The following is a 25,365-nucleotide window of genomic DNA, read 5'->3' as shown; positions in this document are numbered from 1 at the left end:
CAAAACTACAAGTACCTGAATAAAATAGAAAAACGGTGACTCATTGAGAAGGTTGGAGTTCACGGTGCAGTCCCAGGTCAGGTGAGATCCTGGCTACTAAAGACCTTCAATTGAGAGCTGTGCTAGCCTATTTGTAGATTCTAATCCCCCACTTTCTTTTCAATATGTGACCATCCCCGATTCCTTTGTGAACACCAACCTCATTTCTATGGTGAACAGATTTTGAAAAACAAAACCTAGGACATTCAGCAAACAAAGAAGTAGGGCTATAATTCTGTATTGACTGAAGGGTACCTAATGACTTAATTGACAAAACTCACCAACATAGAAAGCAGAGACAAATAGGGCACTAAACATAATTAAATGACTGCAATGGTAATAATCCCCATTCGGGCCTTAGCCACTGCAGGTAGAGGTGCAGTTCTCAGATGGGTGACTCTGGATAGTTTGTGGAATGATCCACGAGTACTAGTTTAAACCCCTTGCCAGAGGCTGCGTGTGGATCTGTAGAACCTACAACGTTGGCCTTTTTTCTAAATGGGAACAAAAGATAGGCAAAGGACACGGGGGGGGCTTCCAGCTTCTGCCCTGTCTTCCGGCTGGCCTGGCAGGTCAAACAAGTCCTACAGAAGGTGTCTGAGGAAACTTTTATCTGGGGCCAGTAAAAATGGGGGATAAGCCTGGCAAAATGTCTTATCTTGGCCCAGATGTCCTGGCACGGGTTTCCCACGAACCAACTCCAGTAGGAAGTCCCTGTAGCATTGTTTCCTAATGTAGAGGTGCCTTAGGCTTACCATAGAGGAGGTTGCCCTTCAGTATAATCAGTGAGTACCAGAGGCACTATCTGCTGTCTGAGATTTGGCCTTTTGCCTCATGTCCTTCAAAGCTGGGCTCTCCTTGTGTGCCATACAGAAGTCCTCCTTGGTGTGTCCTTCTTCCACTTGCCATCCAGCAAATTCAGGCAGGTCACCAAGGGATGTACTGTCCCCTCCCCTGGGCTCCTGGGCATCCTCCTCTGGTACCATATGCACCTCAGCTGGAAGAGATTAAGGGGCTGGTTTCCCACACCCCTTGCCCTTCCCTCTTTTGGCAGCTGTCTGGGCCATTTGTCAAGGCTCCAGAACTCCTTGACTTCCTGGGCAGCCATGGACTTCCACTCAGGCAACCCTAAAATTTTCAGCATTCCCTAAAAAACAGTCCACATGGCTCAGAACAACTTTCAGAAAATCTGAGACACCCCACACTTAATTGAAACAAGGGCCACTAGACAGTGACCCTCACAGTGGTCAGCCTCTACAACCTGGTGGGATGCATTGGGGATAACTTGCTCTGGGGCCACCAGCAACTCATGTGCCCCTCAGGGCCTCAACACCTTACCCATTGGTGGTAACCCACTGCCTAAAATTTGCAGTATTGGAGGGCACATGGGTTTTAAGAATCATCTCAATGTCACCCAGCACATGCATTTTAGTACTGGTTAGCAGTGGCAAAGTGCTCAGAGTCCTAAGGTCAACAAAAATAAATCAGCAAAAAGGTGAGGTAAACAGGGAAAAAGTTTGGGGAAGACCACCCTGAGACTGTCAGGTCTCACAACACCCTTCAACTATTGTCTCTTATAATAATAATTACAAATAACACATGTGAAATTCCAATTGCTCTGTGCATTTCAAAGAGAAGCCAAGTATTGGTGGAGCATGTAGGCTGGAAAATAGTTTGACTCATTGACAGAAACTGAAAACGCAAACTGTCTTTAGCCTGATCATCAAAGCTCCTAAGCGTGTTCTGTCAAAAACAACACCCATCCAAAACCAGACACCGATAGACAACTCCTTCACAGTATGTACACAGTATCCAAAAAGAGCATATACTCCTAGGGAATGTAAAATGAAGAAAAATGTGAACTGTAAACAGGATTTGCATAGCTGCCATGAGCTTAGGGAAACGTAGGCACTGTTGAGACACTGATCAGCATCTGCTATGCAACCTGCACTCAACAGTGACCAAGGGCCACTGTATCAAGGTGGCAGGAAGATAAATAATGCTGATGACTTTCATACAATGGTGCTGCATTTCCCCATCAGAACATAAAGGCCCCATATAGGGACTGATACCATATAAGGAGAGGGACTGAGGCAGCCTGGCTCTCTTCTATAACCATGTGCCAGACGACATAAAGTAAACAAATCCTTCCCACTCTGAGATGGCTTGTTTTTCATCGCAACCAGTCACATTTCCTTAACCATTGACGTTGATTACACTTTGACGTCTGCCTGGGTCACAGTTAGGGGTGGGTGGAACTCGCTGAGTTTCACTCCAGGCAATTCCGTGTAGTTACCTAAAAACTCTGTGAGATATGACAGGTGTTCGGCAAACTGAGGAATATTGGCATGTTGTACTGCTTGTGCTGATTTTTAGCACCAGGAGTTGTTCTGCACTGTAAAATCAGTACAACTAGCACCACGCAGCGCACCAGAGGGTACCTGGAAGCATTCTAGAGCTTGAAAATCATGTTAGGGGAGCCAGATACTTGCTCGCCGGGTTAACATTGGTGAGGCAAGCATGAAGAGAAAAACTCTGTTGTGCAGCAGTTGGGGTAGGTTTGTCAGAACTGTGCATCCCAAGCGAAAGGCAGAGTGGACAAAACTCTGCAAACTCCACCAGCGGAGTGGAATTTTTCATCCACTCTTAGTCACAGAACACAGCAGAGATAAGTAAGCACTTGCTGTACTATGGCATTAAGTTGGAGGGCCTCAAGCAATTCACACAGGGAGCTTAAATATTAGACATATCAATAGTTCAATAATGGAGCAATAGGGACTAAAATGTGTTATACTAATATGGAAAGTATCGCAGGTATCACTCATTTAACTTACCAAACAGAAAGTGGAGTAAATGTATGGCATGGTTTCCTTAACAAAAGACATCTTGTCAGCCTCACATGTGGGGGGCCTCACGGCTCGTCCTAGAGCCCAACCCTCTTTAATCTATATGTGGCCCCAAGGGCTGATCTGGTGTGTATATTTGGGTTTCATGTGCTGTCATATGCAGATGATACTCAAATTATTGCATCCATTTCCAATGGCCTGTCGTTGGTGGCGGGGAGGTTCAACCAGTGTATGTCTAGAATTTCCTGTTGTATGAAAGACAATTCACTGAAGACTAATGCAGACAAGACTGAAGTGATTGTGTTTGGCTCTCAAAATTCCACCTGCCCAGAAATCTGGTGTCTGGAACCCTGTGGACCTCTCCCCACTTCTATCAAGTCAACAAATTCCTTCAGGTCATCTTTGACAACACACTGAGTTTCAATGCACAGGTCCTGTAGCACTACTGGCACTTTTCTTTACATCATTAGGACCCTGGAAAATATGTTTCTTTACATTCCACTCAGAACTGCACCAGACACTCACTATTGCCCTTGTCACCTCAAGGCTAGACTACTGTAAAGCACTTTACCTTAATATCAACAGCTTCTCCCTGAACATAGTTCAGGTTGAACACAATGCGGCAGCCCGCCTTATTCTGAACATTCTAAATGGTACTCAGTGTGAGATGGGATTCATTCCCTCCATTGACTTCAGGTCAGGAGGCGAATCTTCTTTAAGACCCTGTGCTTAGTTTTTGAGACTCTTCACAAGAGGGCCCCCAACCAATTGAATGCTCTAATCTATTGGTATACTCCTGGCAGACGGCTTAGATCCTCTTGCGGTAAAAAACGGAGGATCCCCAGATTTTAGAAGACTAGATTGGGTGGGCGTTCCTTCTCAGTAGCTGCTGCCAAACAATCGAACACTCTGCCTACATATTTTTCTGAAGCATACTCTTTTATATCCTTCAAAACACATCTGAAAACCTGCCTTTTTCCTGGTAGAATCCCTGATTATTGGCTGATCTGCTCCTGTTGATCTATCTGCCCTGCTCAAGCGCTTTGGCACCTGCGGGTTTTAGGGCACTCTATAAATGTTATCCTATCCTATCCCAATAACCACCAATAAGAAACAACAACTGTATGCCATCACTGTAAATGCATCTGTTTAGTTCAAGGAGCCATCCCCCAGCTGTAAAGACACTGCAAAGGTTAAAGTACCCTGGCTATAATGACATCTGTAAAAAAAATAAGTCTGCTGTGCTTTAGATATTTTGCAAATATATATTGTCTTACTGCACATGTTATTTTATTTATATGACAGAAATATTCATCTAAAGTGATTCTGCTTGTGTTGCATTGTAATGAAATGGTGTCCTTAAAGCCTACATTAGAAACTTATGCAGTCAGGTTCCAGTCCAAATGGACAAGGCACAACAGGATTTCATTCAACAAAATACACACAAAGACAACCAAAATTAACTGTTATAGCCTTATGTACATTACTTTTCCACAATCTGGAGTGGTGTAACAAAAGCATCACAACCATTCCCCCACATCAGTTGCATTTTGGGTCAAATATTGCTGCATGGATTACTAAACCTAATCAAAAAACAAAAAGGTGGTAAAGTTTTGTGTTTGGAAACTTGAAGCAGCCATGCCTATGTAGACGTTTGCCCACACAAAACTCACACCTGCAACTTTCCCAGTGGACTATTACTGACCTGCTTCTGTCCCTCAAAGAGGGAGGTATCCACAGCACTTGCAACACCCTCCCCTGCTCCTTGATATCCAAGCACCATCTGCAGTGGCGGCTGGTGGAATTTGAAACTGGTGAGGCATTTGCAGAACGAATGAACATATGCAAGTGGTGCGAATTTCAGCACTATTTCTGTGATAAATGGACTAAAAATTCAGTTCTTCTAGGCATTCATAAAAGAAAACTCATACATTATTTCAGAGATTTCTGGGTTGACAAGCAAGTCTGACTTCTGAAGAGGGCTAGGGTACTAAACAAGACTGCATTGGCTCTACCCTTTCCAATAGAAAACACTAGTTAGCGATGTGAACACGTTTAATGGACAAACCTGGGGTCTAGGGAGAGTCCCTCTCCTGAGAAAGAAATTAAACAAGCATTTGCAATGCAATAGGTCTCGCATTTATACAAGTTTGAGCTATTAGCATTGTAAATGACAATGCCTTTTATTTAAGTTTTGTTTTTTAAAACCTAAATAAAAGGCACTGTCATTTACAATGCTAACACAGCTCAAACTCTCGCAAATGCGAGACCTATTGCGTTGCAAATGCTTGTTATACCAAGTTTGCTACTACCGTAACCCATCATAACCTATTATGTAATCTTCCATTCTTCCCTTGCCATTATATTTCTAATGCTTGCAGTATAAAATCTCAATTTGAACAAATGCATGACTACAATCCCCAGACAACAAAAAAATAAACTGGAGCAGGTGAACATGGGTCAACTTGAGAGGTCTGAAGAGGGCATTGCCTGTCCCAGCATAGAACGGTAAAGATAGAAAGCTCATTCTAGTGAGAGTGCCCTCCTATTCCCAGCATAGAACAGTAAAGATAGAAAGCTCATTCTAGTGAGAGTGCCCGCCTATTCCCATGTTTCCTATGTTCGTGCTTGAGAAGCTCAGTCAGTCCAGGTTTCTCTCTGCATTCCTTGATATGTAGTCATTAATCACATGATAAACTCCGAACTTCAGGTCCAGAATGCAAATGTAGAAAACTGGACTAATTATGCTACTTACGCTTGGACTTGGAAATTTTACGAGCTTTGCGTTCCCAATGTAAGGGTAACATTTGAACGTAATATACCACGCAGAAAGCGGCGAAAGGCGCTGTGGGTTTGTGTGCCCCACTGAAGAACAGGACTTTGCAGCTGAGTGAGCCGGTGCTGCTCATTTGTGGCGCTTCTTGATTCAACGCTGTCCCAGCTAGTTAACAGTATTGTCCCAAAGCGCTGGTCTGACAATAGGCTCACGACTAAGCCGTCAACAGGACCTGGAGATACTTGGCTGGTGCAACCCCTCGTGCCTAACCAGAAATTCCGCTGATGCACCCCTACACGTGCCCGTCACATCTTCAGCAGTTGTATTACTACAGAGGCCGGTCGCAACTTAGGCAGTTGTGATCAGCCTGCAAGCAGCCACAACTTTCGTAGCTGCAGTCCTGCACCGAGTGATCACTGCTAAAGCAGTTGTAGCCCCGTACCTGCAATTACAGCCCGACCAGACTTCGGCATTTGCACTGTTGCAGAGTCTCGGTTCCTTCCTGGTACCAAAAGGAGAGTCTGTGGGCTCTCTGACGCCCAGGTCCTCCAGATCGCTCTACAGCAGTCTATTCTTTGCGGAGTCGCAAAACCACCATAGACACTGCCACGCAGCTGAATTTCTATTCACCACTGCAGCCCAGGGAGTTTCATCAAGTTCCCGCCGGGCCGCCGCGCTGCCTGCGGCGACCCGGAAGCGGTTGGGCAGCCGGCCAATCGCAGCGCGGCCCCAACCGGGAGTCCCGCCCCCATCGCGGCGCGAGACGAGAGAGAAGCCACTGTCCGAGGAGCCCTCGGGCTCCTGATCGAGTCCCGGTCCGCCCGAACAGGTGAGTGTGTTGCGGAGGAGGAGGGGTGAGTGGGGGTGGGATGTGCGCGTGTGTCTGTTAAAGGGGGTGCGTGTGTGTGTATGCAGTGTGTGTATGTGCGCATGCGTGCGGGAGCCTTTGTGTGAATGCGAATATCAGGCAGGGTGACGCAACGTGCGCGCTCACGAGCTGCAATCTCCAGGAGGACAGGCTCGTCACAGTCTGATGTCCACAATATTCCCAGAAAAGCGGCAACATAAGTTGTCTCGCATAGACAGCAAAAGCTTCGCTTTTGCTTTCGTCTAGGCGAGACCTAAAAAAGATTGGCAAATGGTGCATTTTAAAGCAAATGAATGCAGCGACAAAGCAAGGCTTATTAAGCAGTTGGAACGTATAGTCTTGAAATATTAAACACATAAAAAACTGCCCTGTATCTTCTTGCAGTAATTTGTTCAACAGTTACTGTAATTTGTAAATAGTTCTGCATGACAACTTTAGCCCTTTAAAATGTATGCTTGCCCAGTGTCTTGCACTGCATGCAGCATTAACTTTGAAAAAATATGCTCTCCTTGTACTAACGGGGGAGACCAGCAGTTTGTATTTGGATTGTCATATCTGCACCTAGAAATATGGGCAGGACAAAATTGCACCTCACTAGTACAAGTTTAACACCTGAACACTGCAATCGGCCACCAGCTGAAAAGACATCAGTTAACACTTGTAAAGAGTATTCCATTATGCTCTTTAATAACCTTTAACAAAACTATTTTTATTGGAGAAATCTGCAGGGAGACATCTTCAACCATGTCCTTCTCGACTTCATCAGTCAATGCAAGGTCACATATTCTTGGGGCATGTTGCCACGCTGCCACTTCACTTTACATCAAGCCCAAACAACACACCAAGGTCATGCCAAGACAGAAATAGAAACCATCGGACCCTTCAAGTATTTCTGTATGCCCAAGTTATAGGACAAACTAAGATCTCAACCAACATCACCAACCCAGCCACTTACATCAATACCCTCCCTACCCTTCTAAAATACACACTCCTGAAAAAAACATATAAAAATCCTAATAGTTCTCACTAACTTTACTAGTTGTACAGTGCTCAGTTGTGCCTGATTAGGTTTGTTCTTTATAAATACCCTCATACATACATACAAAAATAATAAATGTGTTAATAAAATAGTGTTGCTGGGCTTCCATGTAATACAGGGCTATTTTTCAGTGAATAGCAGTTTTGATGGGGTCTGTTGAATATGTACAGGTAGTTCAACAAACTGTATCATTTCATGTCACTGGACTGGATTTTGCATCAGTTTCTTTAGATGTCACAACAGCTAGACTTTGACAATACCATAACAAAATACAGCCTGTAGATACATGGACAGCTAGAAGGTCGCTAGTGAAGTGGTGATAGAACTGTGTTGAAATACAGCCTTGTTAGACCTGTCAGCCCTATAGGTGGTCCTCTCTAATTTTTCTCCCCTTTTTGCCTCCTCTTTCTTTATACTTTTGTGTTCACTGTAATTTTTGGGTTTTGACCTTAGGTCTCTGGACGCTCCATGATGACTAATTTATCATGAAGCGTAGGTGCTTCTCTAAAATAGTGGAAGAATAGGAGATCCTGACAAAATGGTGGCCTGCCAACTGTCAAGTTTTACCTCATTGCTTGGTGCCATAGAGGGACATGAGGGGTTCCGGAACCTTCTGGACCACACTGGACACTCTGGGCCCAGGTTATAAAAGGTGGAATGTTGGGCGGCCATTTTGGAGTGTGTTCAGAGAGAGAGTCCAGTTAGGAGTTTAGGCTGTTGGGCAGGGAGGTTAGTGCACTGTAGGAGGGTTTGACTGTCCTCTGGGGCTGCTACCCCTCACTGTTGACGCTATCCCCTGTGCGTTGACCTAGCCCTGCTGTCCTCAACTTGGGAAAATCGCATCTCTCTCCCTTTATCGCCCCTGTGAGAGAAATCTTGGACTGGTTCTGGGGTGTAAGGGCATACAAGCCGGCAGGAGGGGAGGTGAGATCAACGTCCTCCTGTAGGGGACTGGGTCTACTTTCATTAACCCCTTGTCCTCGCTGAATCGCCCCAGGAGTCTTCGGATTTCCGGAATCCTTATTACTCTGATAGAACCCCCCAGAATTTGCCCTCCAGAGCAGGTCCCGAGACTGCCACAGACCCTGGCTTGACCCGCGTGTACCTGAACTTGCTGCCGCAGGCCTGCTTGGAGCCCCTGTGGTGGAGTTGGTTTTGCCCGGGTGCTGGATCCGCTGGGACCCTGGTTCCCGGTCTGGCGAGCGTAGGAGAAGTGGAGAAGAAGCTGCCAGCCACCGGAGCTCCTATCCCGCTGAGGTGGATCGGCGCGGGAGGGAGAACGAGTGAGGAGGTCGGGAGCGAGATCGAGTGAAGTCCCGCCCAGCGCTGACAGGAAAGAGCGCAGGGAGGCAGAACGGACTCACAAGAGGCCAGAACCAGGGGAGGTTCCTTCCTCATTGTTAAGCGGAAGGGAGGGACGCAATGAGCAGGGCATACTAATAGAAGTTAGTGTAAATTCCTCTCTGTGAGCCAGCCGCTAAGGGCACTCCTTTGTTGAGGAAGGCGTCGGAAGTGAAGGCTTTATATCACCGACTGCCTAAATCACCGGGGCCTTCTGTTTCCGCTTCAGGTGTCAAGTAAGCTGGGAAGTGGGCTAGTGGGAGGCCAGGCAGTCTTCAAAAGACCCCTGTCGAGTCGTGATGTAATCGGCCCTTTCAGCACAGACAGGAAGAGTGTGAGAAGAGCCCAGGGAGTTAAACTAGCCGAACCAAGCTACCGGGGGAAGTTATTGGCTGATAGAACTAATAACTCAGGAACCACACCAGCAAGACTTGGGCTAATCTGAGTCTGGTACTTAGCAAGACAATCGAGGGGAACAGAATGTTGTGCTGAGATAAAAGTGAAGCCAGGATTCATTGATGAAATAAGCCCCCCCCCCAAGTTATTAATTTAATTCAAGACCTCCGTTCATTAAGTGGGTAATTTTCTCCAGCAGTCAATGCCTGTATGTATTGAGAATCTGAACTATGACCTTAAACGAATGTAAAATGGATGCAATGTAAAAATGATTTACTGTTTTGACCTGCAGACAGCATACTAGGCATTCAGCTGATTGATTCCTTTATCAAGGCACCAGTGCTGCAGAATTACTACTAGAACTTATTCTCTTTCTGATGGGAAATGTAATGAATTTATGTTTACATCTAATCTACTTCATGATACTCTAAAAAGAAGAATCGCTCATGAAATGTGTTCCTATGCTTCAACATGTGTTTACACGTGCAGGTTATCAGGAGAAAGGTCTAAATTATGATTTAATAAATTGCGTGCAACTGCTAAACTAACTGAAGGAAAGATAAAGCTTTTCTAACTTTTATAAATACGGTGTAGTGTCATTTTTGGGTGGACGTACGCTGGATTACTGTGTGAGTGTGACGCAAGTACATCAGTCAGCTTAAGAGATAGGCCTTACCGTTTGAGCCAGGCTACCCCAGGTGGACCGGTAACCCCGGGTCCAACAAGCCTGTACATACATGGACAGCTAGAAGGTCGCTAGTAAAGTGGCGACAGTACTGTGCTGAAATACAGCCTTGCAGCCTGTGCACGGAAAGTCAGAAGGTCGCTAGTGAAGTGGTGACGCTACTGTGCCGAAATACAACGTCCTTACCCAAGCATAAACAGTCTGAAGGTCACTAGTGAAGAGGTGACAGTACTGTGGCAAACTACAACCTCCTAATCTATGCAAAGACAGATGTGCATAGACAGATTCAAAAGGTTAGGAGTGAAGTGGTAACAGTATAGTGTCGAAATGCAACCTCCTACCCAATACATCGACAGTCAGAAGGTGACTAGTTAAGTGATGACAATACCACAATGAAATGCAAGCTCATACCTTTGTGCATAGACAGTCAGAAGGTCACTAGTGAAGAGGTGACAGTACTGTGGCAAACTACAACCTCCTAATCTATGCAAAGACAGATGTGCATAGACAGATTCAAAAGGTTAGGAGTGAAGTGGTAACAGTATAGTGTCGAAATGCAACCTCCTACCCAATACATCGACAGTCAGAAGGTGACTAGTTAAGTGATGACAATACCACAATGAAATGCAAGCTCATACCTTTGTGCATAGACAGTCAGAAGGTCACTAGTGAAGAGGTGACAGTACTGTGGCAAACTACAACCTCCTAATCTATGCAAAGACAGATGTGCATAGACAGATTCAAAAGGTTAGGAGTGAAGTGGTAACAGTATAGTGTCGAAATGCAACCTCCTACCCAATGCATCGACAGTCAGAAGGTGACTAGTTAAGTGATGACAATACCACAATGAAATGCAAGCTCATACCTTTGTGCATAGACAGTCAGAAGTTCACTAGTGATGCAGTGATAGTACCATGATGAAATGCAACCTCCTACCCTGTGCTCAGAGAGTTAGAAGGTCCCTAGTGATATGGGAACAGTACAGTGCCTAAATACAACCTCCTACCCCGTCATAGATAGTCAGACGTTCACTAGTGACTTGGTGATGACATCATGATGATATACAGGCAGAAGGTCACTAGTGAATTGGTGACTACCATGCATCAATACAACCTCTTGCCCTGTGCAGACATTGAAGTTCACTAGTAATGTGGTGTTAATACCATGTGGAAATACAACCTCCTACCCCGTGCATGGACACAAAGACACTAGACAAGGGGTGACAGTACAGTCCCAGCCGAAATACAACCTCCTACCATGACTGTCAGCATTTCACTAGTGATGTGGTGATAGTATCACAATGAAATAAAACCTCTACCCCGTGCATAGACAGTCAGAAGGTCACCAGTGAAGTGGTGACACTACAGTGCCGACATTCTACCTCCTACTCCGTCACAGATTGTCAGAAGATCACTAATGATGTGGTGATAGTATCATGATGAAATGCAGCCTCCTACCCTATGCATAGACAGTGAGAAGGTCAGAAGTTGTCCCAGGCAGCGAGACAGCCATTAAGCAGTTACATGGCCAGCATAATGACCAAAGCTAACTAACCCATGTTCATAAAGCCCACATGCACAAGATGCAGGGTCAGGAATGCAATGAAAGCATCTCCTTGTGTTTAAATCTGACCATGAGGCAGTGCAGCTGTCTTCTCTCACCACAGCCTCGGCACTCCTGAACCTCCTCTTATGAGGGATGGGCCACTGACACACAAGCAGCACGGCCACGTCAAGTGTTTCCTGAACACCCTGTATACCTGCTGCCTTACCGGCCCCTCCTTCTTTCACCACAGTGGTGTTTCTTTTTCACTCTAGCAGTCATTCTCCCCCTACCTGACACTCACTCGTTCCCTCGTTCCCTCACCCCTTTCCTCATTTTTTCTTTCTGACGCATTATTTCTCTTCCTCGCTCTATTTCTTACTCACATGCCTGGACATTATTTTCCTCTTTCTCAATCTCTCAATCCCTTATTTCTCCCTCAGTCCCTCTCATTTCTACCACGTACAGTCCTCGAAGGCCCCTCCTAGACACTTTACAGCAGGCTTGGCTGTGATTTCATGTCAAGCTCAGCAGCGATGCTTCGTATCTGGATGAATAAGCCTACAAGTCCCAGAAGGCGAAGCACACACCTGGACTGGAGCGGCTGGTCACAGACCTGGATTCCTTTCAGCGGGGGCTCCCTGTAACTGAGTACTTTTATTAAGGTATTAGTTAAAGATTGGATGTTTTTGTGGAATGCCATTTAGGGCACCAGTAACTTGACCATCTTTTCTTCTGCAGGAGGATCCGAGGCAGGCGACTGACCTCTCTGGAAGTCATTGGCCATAGTAATGCTGCAGAAAAGAGCTGCGCTATAACCTGTACAGTAATCAGAGAGAAGCAGCCTTTGAAGATCAACGCACACAGAGGCCCTCCCTCCAGCAGCTGTCACTCACTGCTCACTCTTCACAAGTCAACACTTCTAGACATATTACCTTTGCATTACATGTTTGTATGTACAGACACAGCTCAAGCCACCCAATAGTTCATCTAAATGATGAACACTACAATGTTATTCTATACTTCATCTGCGTTGGTTCTGTGCTTTTCTAAGTAAAAATAGCTTTTAATTTTGATGTGCGGCTCTTTTGCCACCGGCATACACATATTGGATTATAAAGAAATGGGCTTGTTTAGTTAGTATGCGATGTAATTATGTAAAATGCCTGCATTGTAAAAGCGTACCAAATTAATTGAACGCAGCCCAGGAACTTTCATGGCTTTGTGAACTTTCTGTTTGTGGCCAGGTGAAGTTTCAGGCCTGTTTCCAATTATGACGAACTGGAACACAGTATTAATTCCATAAAAGTGGCAGGTAACGCAAGACCCATACCTAAGGCTAGAGGGGTCTTAATCCCAGTTTCCAGGGAAACTCGCAGTTATTAAAGCTGCTGTATTTTGGCATGGAAGGATCTGAACTTGTGCCCTCAGACATTGTCGATATGAATGCAGTGGCTTGAAAGTAAAAGTAGCTGGTCTGTCTTCCCTCCACATCAGGCTTTTTACACTGACCCGACGATAAGGACTTAATTAGCCACAGACATTAGGCGCTTAAATGTTAAATGATTTTGCACATCCGATGTAATTTGCACAGCCCTGTAGCCAGTCGTGGCTTGCAATACTCGGGGAATGAGGAGTCGGGTGGGGGTCGCCTTGGGAAGTTTACATTTAAAAAACACAACATACCTGGTCTGCGCCACCTCTGTTTCTGGGCCGGGGTCATGCGATGGGGGCTGCTTGGCGCCTTCTGTTCTGCTCTGTCCTGGGTCGGTCCTGCGCCTTCTGAACAACAGCCCTGGCCCCTCAGGCTGCGTGGTGTCTCAGGCATTAGCAGCGCCAGGATTGGCTAGGGCATGGAGACGCCCCGCCCATTAGAGGCCGGGTGTTGCTGCATGAAGCAACCCTTGGCCTCTCGGTTCCCGACTCCCCTTCGCTCTCTTGGTTCTTAGGAGGTGGCTGTAGTACGCATGTTCGGGCTGGTCATTAAAATGACCAGCCCAAAATGGAGCATGCAGACTAGTGCAGCTGCGCTTTAGTAAGCGCTGCTGTCAGTCACCCTCCTTGCTGGCGCAGCCAGCCCCGCCCGCACCCCCTTCAGCCCCGATTAAATGCCTGCCTGAGTGGAGTGATTCACGAGTAAAGTTTGCTATTTTGCTTGCGTGCATTGCGACTTAGGGCCATGTGGCCAGGTGGGCCAACGCCCCAGTTCCCCAATGGACGCACCGCTCCTGACCATCTTCCCTACTAGTGGGCTATGTCAGGAGGGGTGAGCTAATTGCATGACACCACAGGTTGCAGAATGGAAGCATGTGATGGAGCATCCTGCTTCAAGCTCCCTGCTTTCCAGGATAGCTGTCTCCATGCCGTGAGAAAATGCGCCTTATTTCTGATGCATAAGTGTAAGGAAATTGGGATACTATTTTATTTATTTATTTTATTTTATTTTTAAAGTTTTATATAGCGTGAACATGACCACCAAGGGTATCAGAGCACTTTACAGATTATGCATCACAATGTAATAAGCATACAAAACAGAATAACCAAAACAACAAATTCAAAGTCAAAATTGTCCAGCATTCTCGTGAAGACACAGCAAAACACATCCTAAACAACAGAGGGAGCAAAAAGATCACAGTCTAGAATTGTCCGACTGACTCATGAACAAGGTTGCTGGGCAAGAGTCAACGGGTACGGACCCAGAATCAGAGGAAGGGGCCCGGCTAAGGCAGAAATGTCTTCATCAGTAGCCCTTTAACTTCTTTTTTGAAGAAGACAGTAGACAGGTTCACCCTGACCTCAGCGGGAAGGGAGTTCCAGATCCTCGGAGCAATCCCTGGGAAGGCTCAGTTATATGTCTTTTTTTGTTGATTTTTTGAGGTTTAAGCAAAAGGGAGCTGGTGCTTTTGGAGGCTCTGGAAAAACAGGAGAGTTCCAGTTTCTGCACAAGGTACAACAGCGTCTTGGAGTGGATGGCTTTGTGAGCCATGCATACAATTTTTAGCTGTATCCGAGCTTCATATGGCAGCCAAATTATTTCCCGCAAGTCCGGGGAGATGTGGTGGTATTTTTTGTGCCAGTTAAGAGCCTTGAAGAGGAGTTGAGGGTAGCCCTAAGAGGAGCTATCCTCACTCCGAGCAAGCCACAGTGTGTTGCACTATCATAGTCCAGCTTTGAGATCACTAATGCTTGAACTGCAACCTTTAGGCCATGAGCAGGGAGGAAGGGTTTGAGCTGCCTAAGTAAGCTGAGTTGGAAGTTTGCTCCTTTGGTGAGGGAACTGATGTGCTTCTACTTGTTCAAGATTGTGTCTAGAATTATGCCCAGAGATGATGCCCAGTCTACAAGGTGCGGTCTGCAGTTAAGGGCAGACAGCTGATTTTACCATTGTTCCATGATGAGGGATTGTTTGTGGGGTGAGATCAGTAGGAATTCCGTTTTAAGAGCATTTAGCTTCAGGTGATTGCATTTCAGCCAGCTCTGTGTTTCCAGCTGTAGTGAATTGAGGGACTGGATGTTTTCGGGGGGGGTGATCTTCAGGTATAGATACATATGATAGCCAATGCTGGGTGATTTTAGGATTTCTGTCAGAGGCTCCATAAACAGGTTAAAGAATGTGAAGGAACTATATTGACCCTTGTGACACCCCCCAGGTGACTGGTGCAGGGTGGGACAAGGATTGGTTCACCTTGAAGCTTTGGGATCTGTTCTGACGGAAGGAAGAGAACCAGCTTAATACCGGCCCGGACAGCCCCATCCTGTGCTCTAGGAGGTCAAGTAGATGAGCATGTTTGAGAGTATCAAATGCTGACAAAGGTCCAGAAGGATCAGTAAGCACGACTCATTGTGATCCAGCATTCTAAGCGCATCATCCACGATGTGCATTAGCACCGACTCTGTACTATGACCTGGTCAATAGTCAATGTGATGGAAAAGGTCCGTGGGAGTCGTTTCTTTAAGGTCGGGGTAACTTGACCTGCTTTAAGTAGCCCCTTGCTTAAGTAAAGCATTGGCGACTGTCATCTAGAGTGTTAGTAAGGCGGATTTCACTTCCGGGAACAGGTTCAATAGCAGGGGGTTGTTGTAGTGATTGGAAGGGTTCAAGGTCAACAGCATTTTGTGTATAGTGTATTCATCCACGGTTTGGAACAGACTAAAGGATGCTTTGTTTTTGAGGCGGCAGGGCTGTGAGGATTCAGTGATATTTGACTCTGAGGAGCAAATGGTGATCAGCGGCCCACTCAAGATGTGATCATGGGGCGAGCATAGTTTAGACTCGATCTTAATAGTCTTCTCCATGACGAAAACAGCATATTCTTCACAGTTAGGCAGTGTCCCATGACCGGGGACCGAGAGGTTAGGGTGATTTTTAGATTGGGACTTGATGATGAACAGTTTTTTCGAACTTTATTTGCTTGATCTAGTTGAGTTATGAAGAAGGTAGCCTTCGAGCATCTGATGCATTTGTTGTATATGCTTGGCAAGGATCTCAGGTGACAAAGATGATAGCCACTTCCTTTCTGCAAGTCTTAAATTCCTTTTTTCGGCATTAATACTATCATTGAACCATGGTTTGGAGAGCTTAGCAGACACTCTTTTAAGCTGAAGTGGTGCCACTGAGCCAAGTACATTAAGAATTGCATGGTTATACTGGGCCGTCAGGTCATGGACATCATACATGTTCAAATGGGGGGCAAAATATTATCACAAATCTCCATCAGGTCTTGCGAGTTGATGTTCTGTAAACATCTTTTTAACTCTTTTGCGTTCTTAGGTTGGGATCTGCTTGCTCTTACTGATTCAAGGACGAGGAAGGTGATGCAATAGTGGTCAATCTAGTTCGCAAGGGAGGATCGCCTCCAGGCTGAAGGATTTGGGCTTACCAATGACAAGATCTAACATGGCTCCTTTGATATTTGTAGGGCTGTCACATATTTGGATAAGGTTAAGGTCAAGTAGGAAGGATTAAAGGCTATTGACTAGCACATAGTTTACATCATTCCAGTGGAGGTTGAAATCACCCAGGAAGATCTGAGTGCCCTGGAAATCCACATTGGCTGAAATAACATCCATGATCTGTTCTCTGAAGGGAAGGTTGTCGCGAGGGGCGTGGTAGAACATGTGCAGTTTGCAAGAGTGATTGTTGCCCCCAGTCACTTCAATGCATAGGTATTCACAAGAGGGCGTGAGGTAGGCATGAATGACTTTCACTAGTAGATTACTACGATATAAGCATCTAATGCCTCCCCGTGACCACTGGTTCTGTCCAACCTAATGATATCAAAGTTGGGAGGCATTAGAAGGTGAAGGATGGGAGCGGCTACTAGTTGAGGAGGTGAAACCTGACTCAAGCGGCAAGTAGAATCCTTGTCAGGTTGAAGTCACCAGCAAACCCCAAATTAACCTGTGTTCAACCCTCTAGTGACTTGGCACAGAGCAGTCAGGCTTGAAGACAGAGTGTGAAGTATTTCTGCAACTCTTCAAACATTAATAAAATGAAGCCAAAGCACAAGACAATTCCCATACTAATTTAGAAAAATAAAATACATTTTAATACATACATCAAGACTAAAATAACACAATTCCAATCAGTAGAATCAGAGATATACAGTTTTTTAAACATTTCATTGAAAATAGTACCAAAAAGGACAAGTGTTAACTGTGGTTTTCTGGTCGCGTCGGGCCGGGCAAAGTCACACTTTCAGGCTGACTGTGATGGAGTGCTGGTTAGCTACAGGGACCCACTAAGGTCTGCTGAACACAGTACTTTAATCGTGGCTGTAAAGAGATGCGTAGTCCAGCACCAAGCATGCGTCATGCAGCAGAAGCAATGCAGGGTATGGGTAAGGAGATTCATCGCAGAGTGGCGGTTTCAGGGATCTGCAAAATGTGATGCAATGTCCTTGCATGGAGATGATTTGCACAGCGATGGTTGCGATCAGCTGCTTTGGGCAAGTTGATTTCATTGCTGGAGATGCATTTCGTAGCAGTGGTTCCGATGGGGTGCGATGGGTGATGCAAAGGCCTTGCATCTGGGAAGTCCACGCAGCAGAGGTGATTTGTCAGTTCTGAGGGTAGTGCATTGAGTAGCAGATGCACTGTGTCTGTTCTGCGGGAGATGCGCTGCAACACAGAGGAGATGCATCGGTTCTGCTGAATTCACAGATGTGCTGGCAGAGCACCTTCAGGCACACTTCCAAGGGACCAGGATTGGGGTGGCTCCACTTTGGAGGGCAGGGCTTACAGATGGCAGAGTCCAGGTGCTGGGTTGAAGGTAGTTGGAAGCCTTTTCTGTCTTTGAGGTTTCTGATCAGGATACCAGTCACAAACCCCTTTCAGTCACTCTGGGGTCCTAAGTTTAAAGATGGAGGTCCAGTCCTTCTCGCCCAGGCAAAAGGGCAGCAGGTCAGCACAGTGGGGCAACAGTCATTCTGGGCTGCAGTCCAGCAGAGGGGAAGTCTCTTTTCACCAGCACAGCAGTCCTTCTTCCTGGCAGAGTTCATAGTATACTGAAGAGTTCGGTCTAAGGTTCTGATATTTATACCTGGTGCCCACTTTGAAGTGGAGAAAACCTCTAGAGGTTTCCACCCTCTAGAGTTGTCAAGCATCCCCTTCCTCCCAGTCCTGGCCCTCGCTTGTCTGGGGTCACCAAATACTAGTGACAAATCCTTTGTGTGAGTGCTCAGGCAGGACCTTTGTGATGTGTAATTGTGGTAGATGACAGCTCCTCCACCTCGTTAGCTTAGAGTGGTCCATGCACATCCTGCCAGCAGCTATTTTCCCTTTCACTCACTGACTAGGAACAATACACAAAGGCCAACTGCCAACTGCACCTAGTCATGTTACCCAGGATCAGGCTTCAGGCACCAAATGGTTAGTCCAAGAAAATGCCAACTTTCTAAAAGTGCAATTTTCAGAATTGTGATTGAAATCCACCTTTACCATTACAGAGGGCTTTTAATTAAAATGTCTTGGACACCAAACTTAACCTGTCCACCTAATCCCAATTGGAAGTTACAGCTTATTAGCTTAGTTAATGCAGTTCCAAAGACACCAAACATGAAATGGTTACCTATTCTCATTTGAGCATTACACTTATGAAATGTAATGAGTTAACTTCAATGTTATCCTACGGGAATTAAGGCTTTGCAGTAGTGAAAAATTAATTTAGGAGTTTTTCACTTCCAAAGCCTGTAAAACTTAAAGTACATGTCCTACCTTTTAAATTCACTGCATGTTGCCCTCTGGGCTGTTCAAGGCTTACACTTGGGTTGAATTCTGTGCTCTAAAAAAGAAGGTTTGGACCTGGCAAGTGTTTTATTTTACCAGGTTAAAATGCCAGTATAGGTAAAAAGAATAAGGAGTGTACCCCCGTTCACAATAAATCAAAGTGCATTCCTTTCAGTGTTTTTCATGTGTTCCTTTTTTTATAGATAGTTCAATATTCTGACAGAGATTAAATGTACCACTTGATGTACAAACAGCGGACACTGGATGTACAAACAGCGCACACGTGTTTCGCACTATGCGGCTATTGAGCCTTGGGCTTTCTCAGAGCTCATTGATATGATTTATTCCTGTTCAAGTCTCATCTTTAGGATATCATCCTGGTCTGTTACATTTAGTCCTGGGTCAAATACCCACCTGTGGCTGGTACGCAGGTTGTGGTAACTATAAAAAAATAAAGGAAAACAACAAAAGGAATGCATTTTGGTTAAATGGGAATGGGAGGGGGGAACTCCTAATTCTTTTCCCCATTATATTTAAACTGAGGAACAGAAGGTCCAGACCCCATTGAAGTGCTCCACCTGCACAAAACCTAGGACATCTCAACAACAGGAAAAGTGTGTTGGGCCTTGTATCCTGCTATCTTAACCAAATGGCAGTTTGGAACTGTAGACACAGGCTGCAATGGCAGACCTGAGGCATGTTTAAAGGGCTCCTTAATTGGGTGGCACAATCAGTGCTGCAGGCCCACATAGCATTCAATTTACAGGCCCACAGTACATGTAGTACCACTTCAAAAGGGACGTATAAGCCAATGGGTGTAAGTCAATTTCATCAAGTTTTAGGGGAGAGTTCTTTAGCACTGATTAGCAGTGGCAAGGTGAGCAGATTCCTAATGCCAACAAATGCAAGTTCAGAAAACAGAAGGGTGAAGGCAAAAGGTTTGTGGATGGCCCTGCAGAAGGGGCCGCTGCTTTGGAAGGACTCCATAGGATGACTGGTACAGCTAATAGCCAATGGCATGACAGTGTGAAAGAAATAAGTTAGGCTAATAAAAAATGTAAATGCCGCCACAAGAAATGGCTGAAGGGTGCCTATTTAGGTATTTTTTCAGCAAATCGCATGAGCTCTGAGAATATCTAAAGCTGTCTCTAGATAGACCTAAAAACACTTGGCAGAGATCACTATGTACTTCCTTCAGATAATGCTCAGTATATTAGACTTTGCATTTCAGATTACATCTATGTTCCATCAGAGTGTTTTAGAATTACTTCAGCAGCCAATGTTGTTAGTTGTCTTTCATTTACATGAAAAAATCACTTACTTGAAATCCAGAGGTGGTTGAACAAAGGCTTTTCCATTATCCTGCACGATAATAGCTCTGCTTTTGGGTTTTGAGAAACCAAGTACAGCAGTATCACCAACAGGAAAGAATCCTAGGAAGAGACCACAGAAGGTGAAGTCCATGCAATCGCAGACTGAGGGGTCACTTTACTCTAAATTTATACTATGAATCAAAGGGATGGATAACTTTTTAGGTACCTCAATCTAAACAAAAACAGGTTCTTGGGGATCAATTAAAAGTCTGTCTAAGGACCTTAACTTACAGTATGGCTGAAAGGGTACTCTGTCACAATGTGGCAGATGGCCCATTTGTCGTGTTACAAGTGTTTTATAATCTATAACACCTGTGGTATGGTGGAAAGGATATCCTTTACCTTTTGAAGGAATCTGGCATCATTCATACTCTAAATAAGGTCCTCACATGTCAGTAAATGAGCCCTATCTAGACCGATATGACTAGGAAGAAATGTGTATAGCAGTAGTGAATACTTATAGGTGAGACACGGCACAAAAAAATATACAATTTACTGAGATTTTGGATTTCACTCTTTAACACTGATAGGATTTTCAGACTGAGTGAAATTTCTATGCCTTCCTTGGATCACTTCCGCTAGTTTGTGTTGCAAGGTAAACATCATATTATCGCCAACTGAATACAACACTTATGCCTGCAACATTTATTCTTCCAGAAAGAGTCACATATTATTCCATTGAAGTGGTTTAAGACTCGGGCTATTGACGTCTGGTCTGCATACTTTCGAAGGTTAGCCCTGGTTATGGATCCCTAGTGTATTAGGTCAGCGGTCCCACTATTATGGCGAACCTCCATATGTAGAGACGCTCGGGCCTTTAATAGCCGGTATAGCCGGCTACAGCTGGCTATAAGGCTTTAATAAAGCCCAATTTTCAGGGACACACCATGCACATTTTTCAATACTGAACATTTAAACCAACACATCAATCATCAGAGACTGCAGAAGACATTTGAGGCTTGCCCTCTTTGAGGGAGTAAGCATTGGCATTTTAGGCAAAAGTTAAGTACTGAAATAACTATATTTGACATTTGAGGCAGTACCTCCCTTGGGGTATTTCCTCTGCGTGCAATGTATAGCTGGGCATACCAAATCGTACCTGCCTTGGAATAAGTGGTGCAATTTGATTCAACCAATGTCTACAGAGGCAGAGGAATGATTATGTGTTTAAGGTCAAGGCTGCCAGAGCTGTCCCTAGCTGCACATAGCTGCACTGTGCATGTGTGGCCTTACCTGTGCACGGCAAGGCTGTCCTTGGCATTTGCAGCTAGACATGCAATGGCGGAAGGAGGCATTTATGAATTTTTGCCATATCTACTTTGGAGTAGGCTGCTTCAGGTTACGACCATGTACTTACTGCTGAAGGCTGCTTTGGCTCTTGGAGGTCTACGCAGCATTTAGGTCGTTTTTACAGGGAACTGAGTATATATCACCACTAGCAGGGTTGTCGCAATTATTTGATGATGCCCCTGCACTGTAGTAGGCTGTTCTGGCTATTGTTGAGCACGTGTGTGCAGGCAACACTGGACGTTATAATCTACTTTTATATTGGGCATTTGAGGCCCTACAAGCATTGGGGAAAATGCCCTTGGTATATAACACCATACCTGTTGTAAGGAGAATATACTCTGCATAAGTACTCATACTGCATCCTCGTATGTGTAATCTGGCCTGGCATTTATTTGTGAGTAAATTCATGAAATACAAAGTTGCGCCATTTTGGTGCAAACCCGTGTTACACGTTTTGTAAATATCGGTACGCATCAAAAGACATGGGTGGTTAAATGGGAACGGTAGGACCACCCATGTAACACACAGCACTTCCTTGCTTGCCTTTTTTGGTACAAGGCCATGGAAACGGGATTTGAATGGCTTTGTAAAGCCCAACATTGATTTTGCTTTGAGGCAGCACCAAATAAGTGATGCGAGTCGTATTAAAGGACATACCTCATCCGTGATTTATACACACTCTTCAACAAATAACACACATCCAATTGAATTATGCTCGTGAAAATTTCTCCTAGAAAGGATATATAGTATCAAACAGCCTTGGTATATACCAGGATGAAGGAGAGGATACACAATAGACAGATTATCTGAATCTGTCTGTCCAACACTTACCCTCGAAGGCAAAAGCCATTCCAGACTTGTAGGGCAATCAGTGTGGATGCCAATAAGTCCCACTTAATTGACTTCAAACTAAATTCATCGTATTTAGATGAATGTCAAACTAATAGGTATCTCTCCCTATTACTGTTATAGCATCTCTAAGGTTCTACCTTTTTGTTCATCTACAAAATATCTTAATTGTATTTTGCTGATGAAAACGTAATTCTTACCAGATCTGAAGGGCTTTGCAGTCCAAACTGAGACATCTTGTTTGCTTCCGCTGCCCTCATCGGTCCACTTCAGGATATAATAAGGAGTGTATTCATACATCAATTGAGCTAGAGATAGAAACAGAAGACAAGTTACTCCTTCCTAATTTTCTCTAGCTAACACGTGATCAAATGCAGATATAAATCCTAGATTAGAGCCGGGCAAGTTGAGCCTCTGGAAAGAACAATTTGATTATTTTCTCACGAAGGTTTTCTTTTTTGCCACTAGTTACATTTTCAAGAGCACATCCTCTGTAGATTTAAGGCATTTGTCAAAAGGAAAGACATTATAAGCAATAAAGAACATGCAGAAATTGAAGAATCAGTAACCATAAACGCTTGCTTGGACAAACTGAACATTTTAATTAGGAAAGAATGAAATGAAAAATGGGATGGACCTGAAATGTGGCAGAAAATGAAACAAGCATTTGCAATGCAATAGGTCTCGCATTTACGCAAGTTTGAGCCATTGACATTGCAAATGACAATGCCTTTTATTTTTGTTTTCGTTTTTAAAACATAAATAAAAGGTATTGTCATTTACAATGCCAATAGCTTAAACTCTCGTAATGCGATGTCTATTGCATTGTGAATGCTTGTTTTTAACGTTTTGCTTACTTGGACTAGGGCTAGGACTGGAGGGGTAAAGTTCCCTCCAGGTGGCAAACCTTCAAACAGCCCGCTTCATATTGCCTAATTGTAACGCATGTTTTGGTGAGAATAATTTTTAACAAATCTGTGAAAAAAGTAGTATAGTCTTTTTTTCATATTCACATAATTTCTATCACGTTTTTGGGTTAATCTTTTAAAAAGGAGAGGGGGGGGGTCAAAATATGTATGTGCCCATCCCAGAAGAAAGGCATACAAATGTATATGACAGATCTTGAGGGCAGTACACTCCTAAAAACAAGGCTTCTGCCTTAGCACGTGGCACACAGAGTGTGTTGCAGGCTCTCATTGACGAGAATTAGCACCGATTTTCACCAGCGTTCTTCCCTTTTCATTTTGGAATTGGTTTCAGTTCGTTTTGTGAATGGAGTGTGAACTATGAAAGGGAATAGAAGAGGCAGGGTCGTGGTTGTAGAAGTAAAATCCTATTGCTGAAAAAGTTCGACTCAAACTGCTGTGAAAACTTTACAGACTCATGCTCTCTCGCTGCAGTGCCATAAAATATTTCAAGGTTTTGAGCGTATTTCCTCATTTTGTTCGCGCTTGTACCACGCACCCCACTGTACACCTACGAGAATTCAAATAATCTATCATTTGACTTGAAATGTTCAAAAATGTATTTTGGAGAATGTGGGTATCGATCCTGCTACCTCCCGCTTGCTAAGTGAAAAGGCTACCATGTGAGCTAATTTCTCCGCCTGTAAGAAGTGGACATGAGCCCCTTTAAATCAGGTTGGTGCTTTATTGAACCCTTTCGGTCTGCTCATCGAGATAACCAGCTCATCAGCGAACATGTTTTGTACCTCAGCAGCCCAATAGAAAACCATACTGACATTTATTCCAGTACAAAATAAAATGTTAAAAAATGATTGGCATGAATTATGACCCTTGTTATGAAAAGTATGCTGCCCTTCACTTGTTATAATGTAACAGTAGAACTACTTGTATCTCACAAACGAACAAGTTCAATTCAACTCATCAAAACCTTAATTAGCGTCCTGCTGCTCGAAAGAAAGCGCCTACAGGGGATGCGCCTTAAGCAGACCACGTTTCATGGCTTCAGCCTCGTCATTGAAAAGAAATTTGCACTTGAACTCAGTTTTCCTGGTCTTTATCATCACCGTGCGTCGTCGAATGAATGCTCGGAGAAGTATTAACTTACCCTCCCAGAGGAGGCCTGTGTAAGGCAGCAATGGGGACAGGGTATGTCGTAGCGGCCAGAGCTACCGACCTAGGAGCTGGGTTTGAGTTTTGGCGTTGCCTCAACATGCTGGGATTCTGGGCAAATCAACATGCTGGGATTCTGGGCAAATCACTTCATCTCCCATGCAAACTAAAACAAGCCCATGCCCCAAAGCAGGTGCTGCGCTCGGGAGTGGCCACGCTGCATGTTGCAGTGGCCGTTAAAGAACAGCCACATAATGCCTATTGCCTCAATTACATACCCTAATTGCATTAGCCCGAGTACATATTTAGCCAACTCAGTGATCCAGTGAGGCGCGGCCTCATTGTGTAATGAATGGGTAGAACGTTACGAGGAAGAAACGCACTGTGAGACAGCTGTAAATACGGATGAGCATGTGCCCTGCAGGGGCAGACCTGGGAGCATGCGGTCACCCGTTCAGCATGTTGCCTCCACTGGTCCTACACTGTATGTGCTACCTGCCATTGCGATGTCTCGCTGTGCATTAGGCGTTCAGTGGCCGCACTGCACAAGGACAGCATCCACATATAACCCCGCTGTGGTCTGAAGTCTGCATGCGGAGATCAAGCCTGTCCACCGGTGCACCTGCACACTGTCTCTGCGGGAGCGTGGAGCCGCAGAACAACACACTGGGAGAATGTGCAGTACCCCTTGTCTGTGATAAAATGCGAGGCAAACACGGGCAACGGGATAGCACGGGAGAGGACAGAGGTCATGGCGAGGTCTGGTGTCTATGGGCTGAAGTGCAAACTATTAAAATCCCATTATATTGTGTTTTCCCCACAGTGTCTCAGTAAACATGAAACTTCAGGCAGTGATACGTCACCTTTCTGGGCGCGGATGCAACGAGACTGGACCCCAAGCCTGACATGAGAAAAATGTAAGGTGAAGAAAAAAAAGTTTGTACACCCACAGGTTTCGATCACATGTTTCATGCACGGCTTTGTGCAAATGTGTTTGAGCAAATATAATGCTGTAACCT

At 44.8% G+C, this 25,365-nt stretch overlaps 1 protein-coding gene across 1 annotated transcript in view; it reads right to left on the bottom strand.

Annotated features, from left to right (window-relative positions):
• Nucleotides 1-20,223, bottom strand: part of LOC147747658 (uncharacterized) — a 174,408-nt gene extending 154,185 nt beyond the window's left edge. Inside the window, exon 1 of the mRNA XM_086925828.1 lies at nt 20,081-20,223. Coding sequence (XP_086781954.1) covers nt 20,081-20,223 — 143 coding nt within the window. The remainder of the gene's footprint in view (nt 1-20,080) is intronic.
• Nucleotides 20,224-25,365: the final 5,142 nt, after the last annotated feature.

Source organism: Lissotriton vulgaris, chromosome 1_1 (genome assembly GCF_964263255.1).
Source record: "Lissotriton vulgaris chromosome 1_1, aLisVul1.2, whole genome shotgun sequence".
Taxonomy (NCBI): Eukaryota; Metazoa; Chordata; class Amphibia; order Caudata; family Salamandridae; genus Lissotriton; species Lissotriton vulgaris.
The sequence above is the reverse complement of the archived record's forward strand: the minus strand, read 5'-3'. Positions and strand labels throughout refer to the sequence as shown.